Genomic DNA, 18956 nt, shown 5'->3' on the forward strand with positions numbered 1-18956 from the left:
ATTGCTGGCAGGGCATTCCCCTCTGGTTCCAGTGTAAATGGCCTAAACTGATTAGACTAACCTTGTTAAGAAATTAAATCAATCTTGAAATGCTAGTACCAGAAGGAATTGGTGGGTCTCAAACCATTTCTGTAGATATGGCCAATGCACAGGTGGAAGAGCTGTGGGAATAGACTGCATCCATTCAAAAATGCAGAAGGTGCTCAATACTGCTGGAGTGTTCTGGTCAATTCTTCATTTCAGTGTTGTTTGAGAAATCAGCACAGTATCTCTTGACTGCCAATCTGTGGTATGTATCCAAATTTCAGAAAGGATACAGGAAGGTGTATTCCATTATAAAGGGATCATCATCCTCAACCTCCATGCGAAAATTTAAGCTAGGGATTTGCAAGATGAACTCCATACTTAAGATAAGTCTCTGATTCAGGCGGAACAATGCACACTCCATCTTAGCAAGGCTTTGTCCTTCCACAGACACTAAATGAGTTATGGAATTTGCCAGTGTGATCTACATGTGTTCTGTGGGCCTGGAGAAGGCACGTGAACATGCAACTAGAATGTCTTTTATGAAATGCTACAAGAATAGTGGGTTCCAGGGATGCTGCTGTACCATTTGGTCCCTAATACTTGACTTTTCAGCAGTCAATGAAGTAAACTTAAGGTGGAAGTGAGCCTCTGTCAAGGATGCATCATGACTCTCCCATCCTAATAATGATTTTCATGATCAGGTTGTTAAAGTGCAGCCAAGGTACGGGAGAGTATCCAGTTTGGGATATTGAAAGTGGTACCTTCCTTGCTTACAGATGATGTTCTTTTACAGGATGGGTAGAGACATAATTTGGCACTATTAAGTGGTTGCAAAGGGTGGCAAGAACTTTTAAGTGTGTGAACTTAAAGGTGATTATGGCTAGGCATTCTGTGATTTTTATGATTGTTTGTCTAGTATAGCTCCTACATTCGTCTATTGGCCTCAATAACTGGAATCTCTGATATGCACTAGAACAGTTTTCTGTTACGTATCAAGCACTTGTTATAAAACTCACAGTTGTGAATCAAAATGTCATGGCTGTCTCCAGAAAACAGAGGATAACTCTGCCCCTCTCTCTCTCTCTCTCTCTCTGTTGGTGTAACAGGAGCAATTACTGTTATCAACAAATTAAATTTTATGGTACTAAAGTAAAGAGTACACTGACCATAATCAGGAAGAACAGGCACTAGAGAATTAGTTGGCCATTTCAATAGCTGTATCACAACACTGAGACCCAAACCTGAAAGACAGATCAACTTACAAATATGGACTTGGATTTCTGCTTTTTAATAAGCCAGATGCACTGCACAGTAGGTCTAATCTTATCACAACAGTGCACAAAATAAATGGAGAATAAAAAGACATTCAAGCAAAAGGAACATTTGAATCTTAAATCTCCTCGTTGAGGAAGGCATTCGAATACATAGAATGCATTTTTTCTAAAAGTGATCTTGACTTCTTTTGGTTCTGCACACTCAACTACTCTCCTCTCCACTTTTAATCTTCCAAAGTGAAATTTAACAAAACTATCACACTTTAATCTTACCTTTAAAAGTTTTTCTTTCTTTTTTCTCCATTCCTCCCATTCATTGACAATCCTCCCCCATAAGATCCAGGTGTCTTCCTCCAAGTGGCTGAGATTTGAGGAGGCAGAAGAACTAGAAACCAGAGAAGAGCCGCTGTTCCGTCTGGAACCATTCATAGAACGCATGGACTTGGAATCAGCCTCTAACAACCTGAGAATAAAATAAATGAGCAAGAAATGGGATTAATGATACTTATTAAATCTAAAGCAAAGACAAAGAAGGAAGACTGAAACCTTGGTTTTACTGGATGAACTGTACAGTGGATACTAATGGCAATGTTGCCTTTGGACCTTCCCAACATCCCACCCTATAGAGGAGGCTAGCAAGTAAAGTTACCTGAACACAAATTCCTGGTAGCATAAGAGGTCACTCTATCCCAGCAGCTGGCTAAAAGCCTCAGTCTTAGGAAAACTGTCTTCTGTACAATACATGATATTAAATCAGCTGTAACAAAGTGACCTAGAAGGTTCACTTAAGCACCAATCCAAAGTCCAAAATTTAGTGTTACATACCACCCAATTCTTTTCCTGAGACACACTATCCTACAGCCATGCATGAATCTTACCTGTTCTGCTCCTCTAGTTTTGCCAGGAGTTCCAGCTCATCTGGACTCAGATTCTCAGAGTCTGAAGGTGACATAGCTGTCTCAGATGTTATGGAGGAAGGAGCATCTAGGGAAGATGAGCTGGGACTTGCTGCTGGGCTGGCCATTGTGCTGCTGATCTCTGCTAGTCAGGCCTTCCTTTAGGAGGACTCAGCAAAGTCACACAACTGGAGCTAAGCAGCTTCACTTTCACCTACAAGAAGAAAAGATGGATGCAATATTTGGATTTCTGAAAATTACAAGTATCTAGCATACTTCCTCACCATAAATTTTTCAATAAACAGGCTTTACAAGACAATACAACAATTCAAAAACAACAGCATTCAATATACTGATTAGCAAACAATTAGTTTCCATACATCTTGCACATTTTCTTTCACAGAATGCCTTCAACGATCAGACTTTACAATGAAAAAACTAATTTTGAAAGAACAGTACTCAATTTACTAATTAACAAAATAGTCTCAATACATCGTGCATACTTTCCCCTCACAAAATGCTTTCAACTATCAGACTTTACAATGAGAATAACAATTTAGTAAGGACTGTATTCAATTTACTAATTAGCAAACAATTAGTCTCCATACTGTTAGAAAAGAAAAAACAATAAAAAACACTTTTGAAATGAAGATTCATTTCATTACTATTTTGTTACAGATACAGAGAAAAGACTTTCAGTGTTATAAGTAAAAATGGTAGACAAGGTATTTAATAATCTGTATCAAGAGTTAAAACAAGCTGTACAAAATGTGCATTCTTTTTATGTCATTAATTCATTTGCCATTAACCATGTAAACAAACACGATGTCAAATAATTCTCAATGCATATAGTCAATCTTGCCTAAACACATCTCCTTACAACCAAATACTGTAAATCAGAAGGTTAAAACACCCTTGTTAGCTATATTTTATGCCAAATGACTCATTTTAATTAGTTCATTTGTGTACAGCAAGTTTTGTTTATGTAAGTAGATAGAGTTGTTCTAGGTATTTTTAAACAGTCTAAAATAGTTCAAACAGTGTTTCGATACATTTTAACCAAGATTCAATAACCTTCTCCTTCTTCCATATAAAATACCTACATCCCTATGGTGAGGGGAGGTTCCACAGGCATATAATCCCCTAAATAATGTATGAATGATGCTTTCTAGCATGCAAGAAATGGCATACCTAACAAAAACTGCTGACATACTAATGTTAAAACAATGCTAGAAAGAGTACATTTAATAAATTACTGTCATAACAATATGTGAAAACGCTGATTTACAAAGAAATGTTACTGCACTACTGACTCATACATGCATACCTATACCTCAGGTAATTCAATACTTTTATGTTACAAACAGGGATCTAAGAAACAATGAGAAAAATTAAAAAATAAAAAATACGAGTCACCAAGTACGATAAACCGTAACCCAACTTTAATGAAAAGAACTTCGACTAAGCACTTTCGCCATTACATTTACTTGGCTTCATCAGAGTCATTACACTGACTAACAGATTCAATATATATATTATATTAATGAATACATTAGTCAATCAAGTTAGCCTCACCCACTCATAAAAGCCATATTCTAACAAATTCAAACACAGGCAAAAACAAATCAGATGCATGTATAGGTAAATAAAAACCTATTTCAATCAAATTTCTATACATTTAAAAATCAACAAAATGTATATAAAAAATTTCTAAAAATGAGTTAATTTCAATTACTCCAAATACATATGGAAAAAATAATAATAAACAAATATTTAAGCCTTACATATTGAAATAAACCTTTTTATGTGATGCTTGAAAAAAATGTAAGAAATATGAAAAAGTTTAAAAATACAAACACTATGAATGAAAAAATATAATAAAGTAAGAAATATATGGTGTAAAAAATATGGTGTAAAAAAAAATAAAAATAATGGAAATGAAAGGGACTCGTACAACCATGGCCCTTTGTTTTAAAATAGGGGCCATGGAAATAAAATAATTTAACCAAGGTTTGCAGCCAGCATAAAGTCTCAACTGCCATTTGGCCTCTCTTACTTCTAACTCCAACTTAACATCCCCACCTCTCTCACTGGTATATATTCTGTCAATGATAAAAAAATATTAACCTTTTATAGTTGGGGCATTCCAAAGTGTGCATAAACAGGGCATTGCGAGTGTTTTTATTCTTAATGTTCCTGAGGTGTTCAGTAATACAGTCTCACAATTTCTGAACAGCTTTTCCAACATAATAACTTGAGCATGATAAACAAGTAGCCAAGTATACTACAATGCTTGTGTCGCAATTGCACCTACGTTGGCATCCTATAGTACGACCATAACCACAAACAGTCACACTGGTACCAACATTAATGTTCTTGCAGACCTTACAGGTCCTGCATTTTCCATTAATGATCTGTGGATTTTGTTCAACTTAAATCCACTCTCCAAAATTTTTTTCGATATTCCTACCCCTACTATTTACCACTCTGGGCTTCAACTCCAATTTCTCTTTCATTTCATCATCAAAGTGCAAATCCCACAGTTTGTTAATACAGACTACCAACCTTGGTGTTTCCTGATTAGGTTGTAAAACTAATGCATGCAGGTTAGAATTCACTCCCGTAGCAGGGTAGAATTCACTCCCGTAGCCATGTGGCCTCAGCTAGCAGTTTTGAAAATGGGCTTAAATGTTGTTCCTCTTTTTGTCATAATCTCCTTCTTAACTTCAAGGAGTAACTTCATAGGGTAACCCCTACTCTTAAACATACCAATTAAGGTGTATATCTCTTTACAAAATAGTCCATAGTCACTAATGAGGTGAGATAGTCTAACCATCTGACCCTTGCTGATGATATTTCTTTGATGCACCGGGTGGCAACTATTGTAGTGAAGCAACATGTTGGAATATGTTTCCTTCCTGTGGATGGTACTAATCAATGTTCCACTGATTTTATCCTATCAGATGAATATCCAGAAAGTCTATCTCATTTAAATGCCACTTGTAGGTGAATTTAAGGAAGGTGGTTATACCATTGAGATAATCAATGAACCTTCAACATGTTTTCCTCCCCTTGCCATAAAAATCAGCATGTCATCCAAAAATCTAACATATAACACAATACTGGCCATAAAGGCAGTGGAAAACACACAGCTTTTTTCCCACTCAAGGAGTACCAAATTCGCAAATGCTGGGGCACATTTGGCCCCCATAGTTACACCAGCTTCCTGATGAAAAAAATTCACTTTTGAACATAAAATTATTGGACAAAACAACCTCCATAAATTCAAACAATAAATTTATCTTAGTCTTATCCACTGCATTCCTAGCCAACAAACTTTCATGGAAAAACTCCAATCCCTCCTTGTGGGGTATCACTGAATAGATTAACCACATCCACAGTCAGGAACGAATAATCTTTGTTTCCTAAACAGACTTGTCTTAATAATTCAAGGCAATGCCATAAATCTTTCAAAATATGCGTTGCTTCACTTACCACCTTAATAGCCCAACTATCAATATATGCTGCTATGGGTTCTGTCTTTGACCCTCTAGCTGCCACAATGGGTCTGAAAGGGGGGTTGTGTACATTTGTATGGGTCTTGGGTATCCCAAATAAAACTGGAGTAACAGGTGCCTCTACTGTTAAGAATTTTAAATCACTTGGATCAATACAATTCTGCAACAAGGCATCAAATAAAAAACTGTCTATTTTGGCATAGGCTCTGTTCACTTTGTTTTTTGAAGCCCTACCATAAGATGTTGGATCATTAAAGATGTCATACATTTTTGAGACATAATCCATTTGTGTCATTATAACAATTCCCCCTCCCTTATCCGGCTTCATAATCCTGTCATTTTTGTTAACAGCCAATTCCTTCAAAATCCTCACTTCCTCTGGTGTTAAACTGTTATATTTACTTTTTGCCTCCATCACCATATTTCTAAATTCATGTTCACATATCCTCTCAAAAGTGGTTATTGCTGGATGGCTGGAGGGAATAAATAAACTCTTGCGTTGCAAACCTTGGTTCCTATCGGCTTCACTGATACAATTTTTTAAAAAACAAACAAATTAAATTGCCTTGTACATAATTTCAAACCAATGAGAACATTCATAATGTCTGTTTTATAATCAGGAACAAAACAAATCACCTTCTTAACTTAAAATATGCATCACATACATTTAAATCACTAAAACTGCAAATATAAAAACATCACTTTCTAGTATATTACATGACATTGTGTCATTTAACTCAGAACTGTCCAAGTCCTGATGAATTCGAACATCACTATGGTCATCTGGTATGATCACTTCAGTCAGTAATAGCCTCTTTTCCAGCCCTCTGTTGCCCCCTGTTGAAAAAAATTGCTGTTCTTGTTGTGGTTCTGCCAACCCCTCAGTGTCCCTCTCCCTTGATTTCTCAATCTTTCCAATCTCCTTAATTGTTGTCCCTGCTGCAAAAAACATTTGTTGCCATTAACATTGTCCTCCCCTTTTTCCTCATCTGGTAGTTGGTTGCTGTGAACATTTTCATTATTTAAGGAACCACTGTTTATACCAGAACTCTCGTTCTAGTTGAGACTGTATAATAAACGGATAAACCTTGTTTAAATAATCATGCCTGTCCCTGTCAAGTTTACGTTGTTTCCTGTTCATATTATCTCTCATAAAACTTTCAATGTCACTTAATACTTTGTTATAATTTGCTTTGTACTGTTCAAAGAGCAAGTCAGTAACAATGTTTTGGTTTAATGTAGAAATTTCATTTTGTAGTGACAGTAACTTACTTTGACTGTTTTTAACGATGATGTCCATTAACTTAAAGCCTGTTCTGTCAAATAGACCTAATAGTTCACGATATGCCAAGGATCCAACCTCTATCTTCACCAGTTGCTTCCATACCCTAAGTCCCTTCTGAACTTGTTTTAATGCCAAAGATTTGGTGAGGAACACATTGTCCAGATGCAACATCCTATACTTTTTACACAGGTTCTCAAAAGTAGCAAGTTGTGTTTTGAGGGACATTCCCTGATTAGGGTTGTCGTTCCCACTCGAAAAATTAACTTCCAAACATCCAAACCACTCACTGAGGCATCCCGGTTGGTCACTGAATTTGCCTAACTCCAAGGGCCAATGGGGTATGTAATGTGAAAAGTTCCAACTGCATGCTGGTCAAAGTATTTGTTGCCATATCCATTTCACTTCCTTCTTAAATATTTGTTTATTATTATTTTTTATATATGTATTTGCAGTGATTGGAATTTACTTGTTTTTAGAAATTGTTTTATATAATACATTGTTGTGAGTGAGACTCATTTTGGAGGAGCACTTCCCGTTTCCATTTTAGGTACACAGGCAGTCTGGAGAAACTGGGAGCCAGATGGAGAGAGAAGGAGATCATAGGAGTAAAGAAAGCAAATACTGAGACCAGAGAATGTATGTAGGATTCTGGGGGAATGTTCAAAGAAATATGTTCGATGAATATGAATCAGCAAATGATGGAAGTATAATTACAACCCTCCAGTCAGGAGGGTTTCAGGATGATTTACTTAAAGAAATGTTGCAGAGTGAGTTAGGAAGTGATAGAGATGTTTCCTGAGGGAGACTTTGTGGAGAAAATACAAAAGGGGGATGCAGAAACAATCCTGAAGAACAGTGGTGGCATAGAAAAGAAAATATATCCAGAGAAAGTAAAAGAAGGCAAAAGTACAGTGTCAAAAAAGAAGGCATAAGAAAATGAAAAACAGAAGTACACAGTAAGGATTCAAAGTAAAGAAGACAAAGAAATGGACAGGTATGACGTGTGAGAGAATTTAATAGCTTCTTTGGGTATAAAAGCACATGAGGTAAGAGCAGTTATTGTTATCAAAGAGACATTTTGTGACATTACATTTGACACTATTTTTTCAATGGAAAATTTTCTTGGCAAATCTGAAAAAAAGAAAGACTTTAACCAATGGAATCTTTATGTGATAAAAGCATTTAACAGGGAAACAAAAAGAAAAATCATGTACAGTTTCAAATAGAGGTAGAAATACAGACTTTGAAAGGACATTTGAAAACTTTATGTAAAGAAGTACTGGACACTGCAAAAGTTTAAGACAAAATTTATAGACCGGTTGCTGGGACTGTAATATTGTGTGTTAGAAACAGAAAGAAAAATATACATTTATCAAGCATGATAAATGTGGAGAGGAACAGAGGTGACAAAATACTAGGGAAAACCCAAAACATATTTTAAGGAAATGAAGGACATTTGATAAGTAACTGTGAAATGTTATATTTGTGGAGAAATGGGAGATAATGCAAAAATTGAATTGAAATGTTATAAATGTAACAAAACTGGACATTTATGGATAGACTGGAAACATGAAAATAAGAGTAAGGAAAAAGAAAATGTAAGATAAGAAAATGAACAAAGAGAAGAAATTTCAAAAGTAGTAGAAACAGAAGAAAATTAGATGAGAAAAAAATAAAGAGGACATAGAAGAATGATATGAAATAAACAATGAATACAAATTGGGAGATTGTAAAATGGGAAAAAAGTTCTATTGGTAAAAGGATAAAATAAAATAAAATAAAGAGATAAGTACAAAAGAAAACAAGAAAGGAAATGGATGAAAAAGAATACATACAGCTAATGACTGGAGGTTGTTATAATGGTTAAGGTGTTTGACTCACAAAGTACAGTGTTTGATTCACACCTTGGGGAGGGAAATTGGCTAGGTTTATAATGGCCCATTAAGAAAGCTAGCCTAGTAATTAGCTATGAACTTACAAAACCATAAACATAGGGAAAGTGAAAACTTTAGAGTGCTTTCTGTAAATGTAAATAGTATTAAGAAGATAGTAAGAATAGGGATTTTGGAGTGGTGTAATACATGTTATGTACATGTAATTAGATTAGAAACACAAGATTTTTAACAAAGAAAGAAAGATTACAAACAGACACTATGAGGAGGAAAGATTATCTGGAATTTGGGAAATGAGAGATGTTCTGGAATAGCCTTATTCTATAGAAATACAGTAATGATATTAGACATAACTTTAGGAAAAATAGGAAGATTAATCATTGTAGATTTAAAACGAAAAGAACAAGTATATAAAATTATAACATTATATGCTTATACTAATAGCAAAGAAGGGGTAGCTTATTTCATCAGATTCTGGACTATGTGGTGATAAATATTATAACAGAAGACTAATTTTGATTTAGGAGGAAAGCATAAGAAAGGCAATTATATAAGAAAAATGTTAGAAATTACACGATGTGGTAAGTTAAAACTATGGGACAGAAATGTGTGGACTTACAAAAGGGGTATGTACAGAACTGAAATAAATTATGTTATCATTTCAGAATGTTTAGATATAGGAGAATGGGAGGTTGATGAAACAGAATTTTCTGATCATCTTGCTATAAGGCTGCAGACAAAGGAAAACAAGAAATATATAAAATAGGCAAAGGAATAAAAAGCATACATGAGAAATCACAGAAGAAGGAAAGGGATTAGTAATACAGTTATGGAAATATATTATTATGAGAAAATTTCATAAAAATGGACTGAATGGTGGATGATATTTAAGGAAAAATATGAAAAATGTTCTCACAGTGGCAATATGATGTGAGAAAAGTAGAGAAAGAAAAATATAAAAACACACAATTATGCACTGTAAGATTTAGAATATAATGATAGAAAGTGCTTTAACAAAGAAAAATAATTATATGAAAGAAATCAAGAAAAATGACAAGAATTGTTATATAACCAATATTTTACAAGGAAAAAGAGAAGTATTGTGTTACTTAAGGAGGCAAGTAAAGGAAGATGGTAATGTAATGAGAGAAATGAAAATGTAAAAGGAGAAAAGAAAGAACTCAGGAAAATATTATGAATAGGGTAGTACAATATGTACATGAAATGTTTAAAAAAAGAAGGTTTTATGAAAAAAACATAAGTAAAAAAGTTATCAGAAAAAGAGAATAAAGAGTTGGAGAAGCAGATTTCTTTAAATGAGCCAGATAAAGTATTGGGACAAATAAATATAGATTTGGTTGCAGGACCAGATGGAATGGGGTTATGAAATGTATAAAAATTTAAGGGATTGGCAAAAATATACATCTTTTAAAGATTTTAAATGAATGGTTAAATGAAGGTTTTATGCAAAAAGAATTTTGTAGTAAAATACTTAAATTTATATGGAGGTAGGAAGACTGAAGATAATTAAAAACTTGGAGACTAATAATATAAAAGAAATTTGAAACTAAAATGGAAACTATTATGGAAGATAGTATATATAGTATAAAGGGGATGGGTTGTCAAGACTTAATGATAGAGAAATTGTGGATGATATTATGAATACAATATAAAATCATAATAGGATAACCTTAAGACATTTGACACAACTGGACATGAAATATTACGAGTAATAATGAATGAATATAATCTAAGTGAGAAAGTTCGGAAATTCTGTATGTCAGCGTACAGTAATAATATAGTAAAAATACTTGTAAATGGTTGGTTAAGCCAAGAGGTACATATAAAGAGTAGTGTAAGAAAGGGATGTCCAATTTGTATACTCTTTGCATTAGTTATGAATGTGATAGAATGTGAAATAAATTACAAAATGAAGGTGGTTGGATATAGAACACCTGAAATGTTAAGAATTCCAGTTCTGTTAACATATGCAGACGACATTATAATTGCAAAAAAAAAAAATTGGATAAAAGAAGTAATAATTTGCACAAATGTGAGTCTAGAATTGATAGGGATGGCGTTAAATAAAAAGAAAAGTAAAGGTTTAGGTGATGTAGTAGATAGGTGTATATATTTTACAATGAATGAAATTTCTGTATTAGGTATAACATTTGGGAATACAGATTTAAGTAGATTTAAATGGGGAAAAAAAAGAGAAGAAATAATGCAAACATGTCTTTTCTTGACTACATATAAAATTATCCTTCAGAAAACAGGCTTATTTGATAAATTCAGTACCGATGGGGAAATACGGCATGCTTAGCAAGTGTATTTATGCTGCCAACAGTATTTAGAAGTAATTATTGCAGATATGTTTCTCATTTTTATGGGGTTCTAAATAAAATCCAGTAAAATGAGGAGTTGTATGTTTAAATAAAGGAGGTTTAGGGTTAGTTAACCCAGTGGTATATGTAAAGTAGATAAATGAAAAAGACGAGAGATTAGTAGGAAAATTGTATAAATATAACTGATAAATTTTGAGGTATGGTAAAAAAGGGTAAAAGAGAAATAGGTTGCATAAATGAAGACAAAATGTTACCAAGAAAAAAACGTGGAAATAAAAACTGATAATACAGAAAAAGACAGAAAAGTATGGTACAAGAATACAATGATAAAACATTATTATGTAAAAGCATGGGGAAAATCTAGCAGATGAAAAAAACTAAAGCTACATAAATAAGAAGAAAATAGTGTAATCAGGAACTAGAATATCAAGATTTCTGATGAGACTGGTAACAGATAAATTGCCAGTAAAAGGAAATATGCTAAATAAAAAGAAAAGTGATAAAATATGTTTACATTGTCAAGAAGATACTACAGAACAGGTAGTTATGTACTCACCATAACGATCGATGTATGTGGTCCATCTCGCCTCACATTCTTTACTCACGGGTTCGGAGCCGAGAATCGGCTCCGACTCGGCCAACTTATTTCTCTAGTACGAAGTCTCTATTTGGCTGGGCTAACCCGGTATCCCAAGATGCACCTCGCCCCAGCCCAAGATCTAGTTTGCAGCCATTCCAGTCACACCCCACACACAACCGCCACTGGAAGGAGCTCCAGCCAGAAAGGAAGGAAAAAACAACTGACATTGAAGGGTTCTCAAAGCCAATTTTCCTCCAAATCCTATAGGAAGGGGGCAGGTGGGAGGGTACGTAAGAATGTGAGGCGAGATGGACCACATACATCGATCGTTATGGTGAGTACATAACTACCTGATGTTATGTGGTCCTCTCTCGCCTACATTCTTTACTCACGGGACAGCGTCTCCAGCACCTCTATCCTGGGTGGCTCATAGGAAAATACTCCTGAGAACCGTGGAATCAAAGGAAGCCAAGCCCCTAGAAGCCACGTCCAACTTGTAATGAGTAATAAAGGTGTGCGGAGAGGCCCAGGTGGCCGCATCACAAATGTCATCCAATGAAAGCCTGGCATGGTAAGCTATTGATGTCGACACTGCCCTGGTAGAATGAGCTTTGACGGTGAAGGGTAAATTTCTTCCCGCTGACGAATAGATAAAGGAAATACAATCTTTGATCCATTTAGAAATTGTGCTCTTGGAAATAGGACAACCTGTTCTGTTTTCTGAGAAGGACACAAACAGTTGATCAGACTTCCTAATATGCTTAGTCCTGTGTAAGTAGAATCTTAGTTGTCTGTGCACATCCAACTGGTGAAATCTAAACTCTGCTTTATTGGAAAAGTTTGGAAAGAACACTGGTAACTCAATAAACTCTGCTTTATTGGAAAAGTTTGGAAAGAACACTGGTAACTCAACAGACTTGATGAAGATTAACAGTGGATGGCACCTTCGGAAGGAAGGACGGGTTAAGTCTCAGGGAAACTCTGTCCTTATGAAAGGTCAAATACGGAGGTTTAATGGACAAAGCTTGAATCTCTGATACTCTTCTGGCTGATGTAATGGCTATTAGGAAAGCCGTCTTCCAAGATAGAAATTTTAATTCACAGGTGGCAGATGGTTCAAAGGGCGGTGAAGTGATGGCTTGTAACACAAGGTTTAGATCCCATGGCATGACAGGTTCTAAAACGGGAGGGCGAAGTAACCAGGCGCCTTACAAGAAGGCCTTACAAAGTTTATGGCCCATAAAAGAAGGCTTGTAAGATGTATGAAAATTGCAGCCAGCTGCACCTTAATGGTAGCAGGCGCGGAGCCCTGTCGGAAAAGCATGGCTAAAAAATCTAGGACCGACGGAATTGGGGCAGTGAAGGGGTCCAAACCTTGGGCCTGAGCCCAAATGGAGAATCTCTTCCATTTGCTGGAATAAATTCTTCTGGTGGAAGACTTATGAGACGAAGATAAGATGTGTACCACCTCAGGTGAAAAGGAATGTCATCTACCTAGTAATGGAAGTGGAGCAGCCAGGCTGTCAACCTGAGGGTTCGCAGGGAGGGATGGAGCTGTCCTGACATGTGAATCAGTAGGTCTGGCACTGGGTCCAGGGTCCAAGGACCATCCACTGCGTACTGCTGAAGAAAAGGGAACCATACTTGTCGAGGCCAGTGTGGAGCAATTAGAATCATCCTGCTTCCCAAAGATATGGCTTTCTGAATCACTCTTGGTAACAGAGGAAACGGAGGGAAAGCATAGATCAGACCGGAGGGCCAATCGTGGACTAGAGCATCCCTGGGGGACTCCCCCTGTAGGGGGATCAGTGTGAAGTACTTGCTGCATTTGGCATTGAGAGGGCTGGCGAAGAGACCGCAGCAAGGCTGACCCCACCTGTTGAAAATTGGAACCGCCACTCGGTTGCTCTCAGGGACCACTCGTAAGGCATCAGAATAGCTCTGCTCAGCCTGTCCGCTATCACGTTGGTCTTTCCCGGAATGTGCATTGCCACTAAAAACCGTTGGGAAGACACTGCCCAATGCCACACTCGCATGGCCTCTCTGCAGAGGGGATAAAACTTGGTTCCCCCCTGCTTGTTCAGGTACCACACCACGGACATGCTGTCAGAGTGAATTGCAATCGTTCCCATAGGAAGAGAGCTTTGGAGTGCCCGCAACGCTAGTAACACCGCTCTCATCTCTAGAACACTGATGTGTAGGTGTACCTCGTGATCTTGCCATGTGCCTTGGACCGTCCTGCCAAGATAATGCCCCCCCCACCCCATCTGGGAGGAGTCTGTGGTCACCGTGGCCACTGGAGACATAGGAATCAAGCTCCTCCCCTTGTCCAGATTGGTGGAACATAACCACCAGCGGAGGTCCTGTTTGCACCATTCCATGAGAAGTATCAAGTGGGAAAGAGGAAGTTTCTGAAAAGGACCACTGGGCCGAAAGGAGCCACTGTAGGATCCACATGTGTAGCCTGGCTAGAGGCACCAGCATGATGGTGGAAGCCATGGATCCCAGGAGCTGGAGAACTAACCTGGCCTGAACTCTCTTCAGGGGCAACAATGCGTGAATCTGAGACTGCAGCACTCTTATCCTCTCTTGTGGCAGAAAGGTCCGCATTTGAATAGAGTCTAGCTCTGCGCCTATAAAAACAACACGCTGTGAGGGCAGCAAGGCAGACTTTTCCCAGTTCACGGTAATTCCTAGTTGTTGACAAAGTGTAATGGTAGCCTATCAGCAACAACAAGAACAAGCAGTGAGTCCCAGCTCTACCTTCCGTAACTAGAAAATTTATTCAGCTCAATCAAATATCTCTAGCGCCTAGTTACCATACTTGAACATGTACCTCTTTATTATAATAATGTGGAATATCAAAAGAATATATTGAGACAGAAAGAATCTATTTTAATTATGAAATATGGTACTCTATGCCCTTATGGTTTGAATAGAGAATGTAATTGGCAAAGTCTTATTTAGAATTGTGACTTTAAATGTGTACAAAAAAATTTTTTTAAATTAGTTGATTGTTTAATTGATTTATTGTTTCATGTTGTATATATTGTGATTTTTTAAAGGCTTCACTGTTTTACTCTGTAAAGGCTGTTGGCCGAGGCGCTAGAGATATTTGATTGAGTTGAATAAATTTTCTAGTTACGGAAGGTAGAGCTGGGACTCGCTGCTTGTTCTTGTTGTTGCTGATAAGTTTTTATCTTGTTGTTCTTCGTTGTAATGGTAGCCTCCCTGGCTTGAATGAGGAGATGCCTGGTGGGGGCGGTGAGAAGACAGTCGTCCAGATATGGAAACACCTGGAATCCCCGACGTCTCAGGTGAGCTGTCACCACTGCCAAACCCTTGGTAAACACCCTGGGGGATGTGGTGAGACCAAAGGGCAGGGCACGAAACTGGAAATGACTGGCTCCCAGCCAGAAGCGTAAGTGACTCCTGGATGCCTCGTCCATCTTGATGTGGTAGTAGGCATCCTTGAGATCGATGGAGCACATCCATACTCCTTTTTCCAGCAAGAGAAAAATGGACTGAAGAGTGACCATTCGGAACTTGGACTTCAGAACGTAGTGATTCAATCAGCTGAGATCCAGAATGGGCCTCGGGTCCCCTGTTCTTTTCGGCACCAAAAAGAGTCTTGAGTAAGTTCCTGATCTGATGTGGTCTGAGGGGACTGGTTGGATGACTCCTTTTTCTAGCAGCTTTGAAACTTCTAGTGCTGCTTGATCCCGTTGACTGGGTGGAACATCCGGGATTCTTTTGACTGGAGGGGGTGTTGATAAAAAGGGGATAGTGTAACCTCCGGTAACTATCTGAAGCACCCAACAATCCTGGGTGATGCTTTCCCAGGCTCCCGGATGCAATGAAATTCGGCCCCCGACTGGCTCCGGAAAAGCACAGTCGGGCAACGCCTCAGGAACGCTGAAAGGAAGACCAGCGAAAGGAATCGCGGTCTCCAGAGTTGCAGGGGCCTCCTCTGCCTCTAGAACGGCGTCTTCCAGAATAATTTCCCCCTCCTCTGCCTCTGGAGGGGGACTCACCTTGAGTGGCAGGGAAAGACTTCTGTGACTTCTTGAACCACATTTTCCCTCCTCTCTGAGCCTTGGAGTAAGGCCTAGAAGGAAGAGAGAAATGGGCCCCTACGGCAGATAGGGTCTTCCCCTCCTGTTCGCATCTGGTGAGGGTGTCTTTCACTTTGGTACCGAAGAGTGAGGACCCATCAAAGGGGGAGTCAGTGAAGGAAGACTTAAAGGCCTCCGCGAAATGACACAGGCGCATCCAGACTTGCCTTCTGAAAGCTACACCTAAGCTAGCTGCCCTACTCGCCCCTTCGGCTGCATAGGATATGAGCCTCATGGACGAGTTGATAATGTAACCAAGGGTAGACAACTGGGCATTAACAGTCTGCGCTACCGCCTCAGGCATGTTACCTGTCAGAGTGTCTCCTAACTGCTTAAGGAGATCTCTCTGGAGCCGAGTAAAATGACAAAGATAATTCAGCGACCGCAAGGTAAAGGTCGCCGAAGACAGGGTATGTTTCCCGTACCGGTCCATACTCCTGAACTCCTTGTTAGGAGGATGGACGGAAGGAGAAGCCTCTTCAACTTCCTGCTGAGTGGCTGCAGCCACCACCAAGGCATCTACGGAAACCCATTTGGTCAGGAACTCTTTCCCCGGGGGAGCAGAAAGAAACTTATTTGGACGTCTGGGCACCAGTTCCACGGAATCAGGGGTCTCCCACACCCTTCGACAAATCAAGTCCAGGAGTTCATCGAAGGGTGGAGACACCCAGGAGGCGGAGGGTTGAGCTCCGAAGGCCTTGAGGAATACCGACTCCTCCTCAGAGGGGGTCTTGGATGGCCAGTCGCCTCTCTGCCTCAAGATCTCCAGGATATCGGAGAAAGAGACATTGGAGGACGACTTAGGAGACCCCTCTGACTCCTCGAGGGCAGTATCGGAAGTGAGGGACTCGGCCTGGGAGTCTATGTGCTTTCTCTTGCACAACTTCTTTCTAGGGGGCTCCTCAGGCACAGACACGGAGTGCCCTCAGAAAGTTGTGGACCGCTCATGGGGGTATCCTCAGACCTTCGGGCTCCGCCATCCATGGATAGGGGGGCATCAGAGGCTCTAGCCGGGATGTAGGGGGAAGGAGTGACCGATCCGGGTGAAGTAACATGGACTCGAAGGCAGGTCCCCCCGAATCAGAGGACTGACCCGTTTCCGAGACCACAACCGGAGTCGTGGTTCCCCAAGCCAAAGCACCGAGAGGGTGGCTCGGAACAGGCAAGAGACCCGAGGTATCCCCCTCGGGTCCGACTGAGGAAACCAGAGTACCAAAACCAGAGGATGGAACAGACATGGTTGGAGCCATCGGCTCCGATAAACTCTTAAGGGGTATCGGAGCCGACACGAGAACATCACTTGGCGTGGAGCACTCTGGCTCAGACGACACAGGGGTGCTCGGAGGAGGAATCATCGGTACAAGAATAGGGACTGGCTCTGGAGCCGACTGGGTCAGAGCAGAGAACAATTTTGCTAACACCGGCGACTACAGGAGCCTCTGGACCACCCTATCCACATCCAAATCAGACAGCCTAGAGGATTTGGAGGAAATAGAAGGAGATCAGGATCTCCTACCCGGAGACTCAGGCCTGACAATGGGTGACCGGCTCCGAATAGGCTCCAATAATATCGAGGCCGAAGTCGACTCCAATACAACAGATACCTCCTGCGGCCCAGAGGACAATGGAGCCGAGGAGGCAGTATCCACTTTAGAAACCTTCTCAGGGGGTTCCGATGAGACAGATGGAGCTGGAGACCTTTTCTTGGCCTTGGAAGTCTTAGACTTAGTACTAGAAGAAGAGTCTAAGGACTCCTCAAAAGAAGGCTTAACCAGGCCCTTCAAAATCAACTTATTTTTCCTTTCCTGCAGTACCCTCGGGCTGAAAGCGTGGCAAAAACTGCAGGACTCTTGCAGGTGAATAGCACCAAGACAATAAACGCAGACAGAATGCCCACCTGTAATGGACATCTTGTAGCCACATTTTGAGCAGTTTTTAAACCCAGAGGGTTTATGCTCTTTCTGCTCTTTAGGCATAGTAGTTCACAGCACCCACTCAACCGACAATGACAGACACAAGAGGAAGGCAGGAAAAACCAAACTACGAACAAGCAAGGAAACTCTAATTTAAACGTTTCTTTGGTGCAGCAAGGAAATCTAACTACTGACCAAACAAAACACAAGTTTACACAAAAACAACACAGGAGAGGACTAGGTCCTCTAATTTAAACAGGCCTAGCCCGCCAAAACAGAGGGATACCACAAAAAAACCACTACTCGCTTACACAGTACACTCACAATGAAAAACTAGCTATTAAAATGGCTTTTTACGACAAACAGACTGCTAAAGACTTATGAAAAGTTTTGAAAAAGGGTACAGCCACAGCCAAGTGAGACCACGTCCTAACTCTACGAGCTGCAAACGAGATCTGGGGCTGGGGCGAGGTGCATCTTGGGATACCGGGTTAGCCCAGCCAATTAGAGACTTCGTGCTAGAGAAATAAGTTGGCAGAGTCGGAGCCGAGAATCGGCTCCGAACCCGTGAGTAAAGAATGTAGGCGAGATAGGACCACATAACATCATGTGTTTTTGAAATGTAAGAGAGTAAAAAAGTTATGGGGAAAACTATGTAAAGAAGATTTTTTTCAAAGCTATATAAGAAATGGATAAAATAAACATGGATATGATTAAATATGGATATTGTAAGAACAGAAATGAAGACTATGTTAAAATAACTTTTTATATATTCTATTATATGGGTTATAAGGAATGAAAGAATAAATTAAATTATGTTTAATGGTAAATGGATTTTAGCAACAATGTTAAGTAAAACCAGATGGCGGTTATGGAAAAAGGAGTGGGGTCTAATAGGGATGAAAATTTAGTATGATTGTAAAGGAAATTATGAACATGTGTGAAAAGATTTGTATTTATATCTGTACATTTGTAAATATGTAAATATTTTGTAAACAAAGAGTTATATTTGCATATGAATAAAGTACCCCCTACTCTTGTCGATAGGTGCCGTGGAATTTTTTTACATCCACTTGAGCTACCACAAACTCAATCAGATGAAACCCCAGTT

At 39.1% G+C, this 18956-nt stretch overlaps 1 protein-coding gene across 7 annotated transcripts in view; it reads right to left on the bottom strand.

Moving 5' to 3' along the window:
* EVI5L (ecotropic viral integration site 5 like) overlaps nt 1-18956 on the bottom strand; it is a 2636797-nt gene that overhangs the window by 2358469 nt on the left and 259372 nt on the right. For all 7 annotated transcript variants that reach the window (XM_044084539.1, XM_044084538.1, XM_044084535.1 and 4 more), the window contains 2 exons: nt 2180-2411; nt 1575-1764 (listed from right to left, as the gene is read on the bottom strand). In XM_044084539.1, the coding sequence (XP_043940474.1) occupies nt 1575-1764; nt 2180-2325 (336 nt within the window). In that variant the 5' untranslated portion in view covers nt 2326-2411. The remainder of the gene's footprint in view (nt 1-1574; nt 1765-2179; nt 2412-18956) is intronic.

The sequence above is a fragment of the Protopterus annectens genome, chromosome 9.part0 (genome assembly GCF_019279795.1).
Source record: "Protopterus annectens isolate FY-2018-M chromosome 9.part0, PAN1.0, whole genome shotgun sequence".
Taxonomy (NCBI): Eukaryota; Metazoa; Chordata; order Ceratodontiformes; family Protopteridae; genus Protopterus; species Protopterus annectens.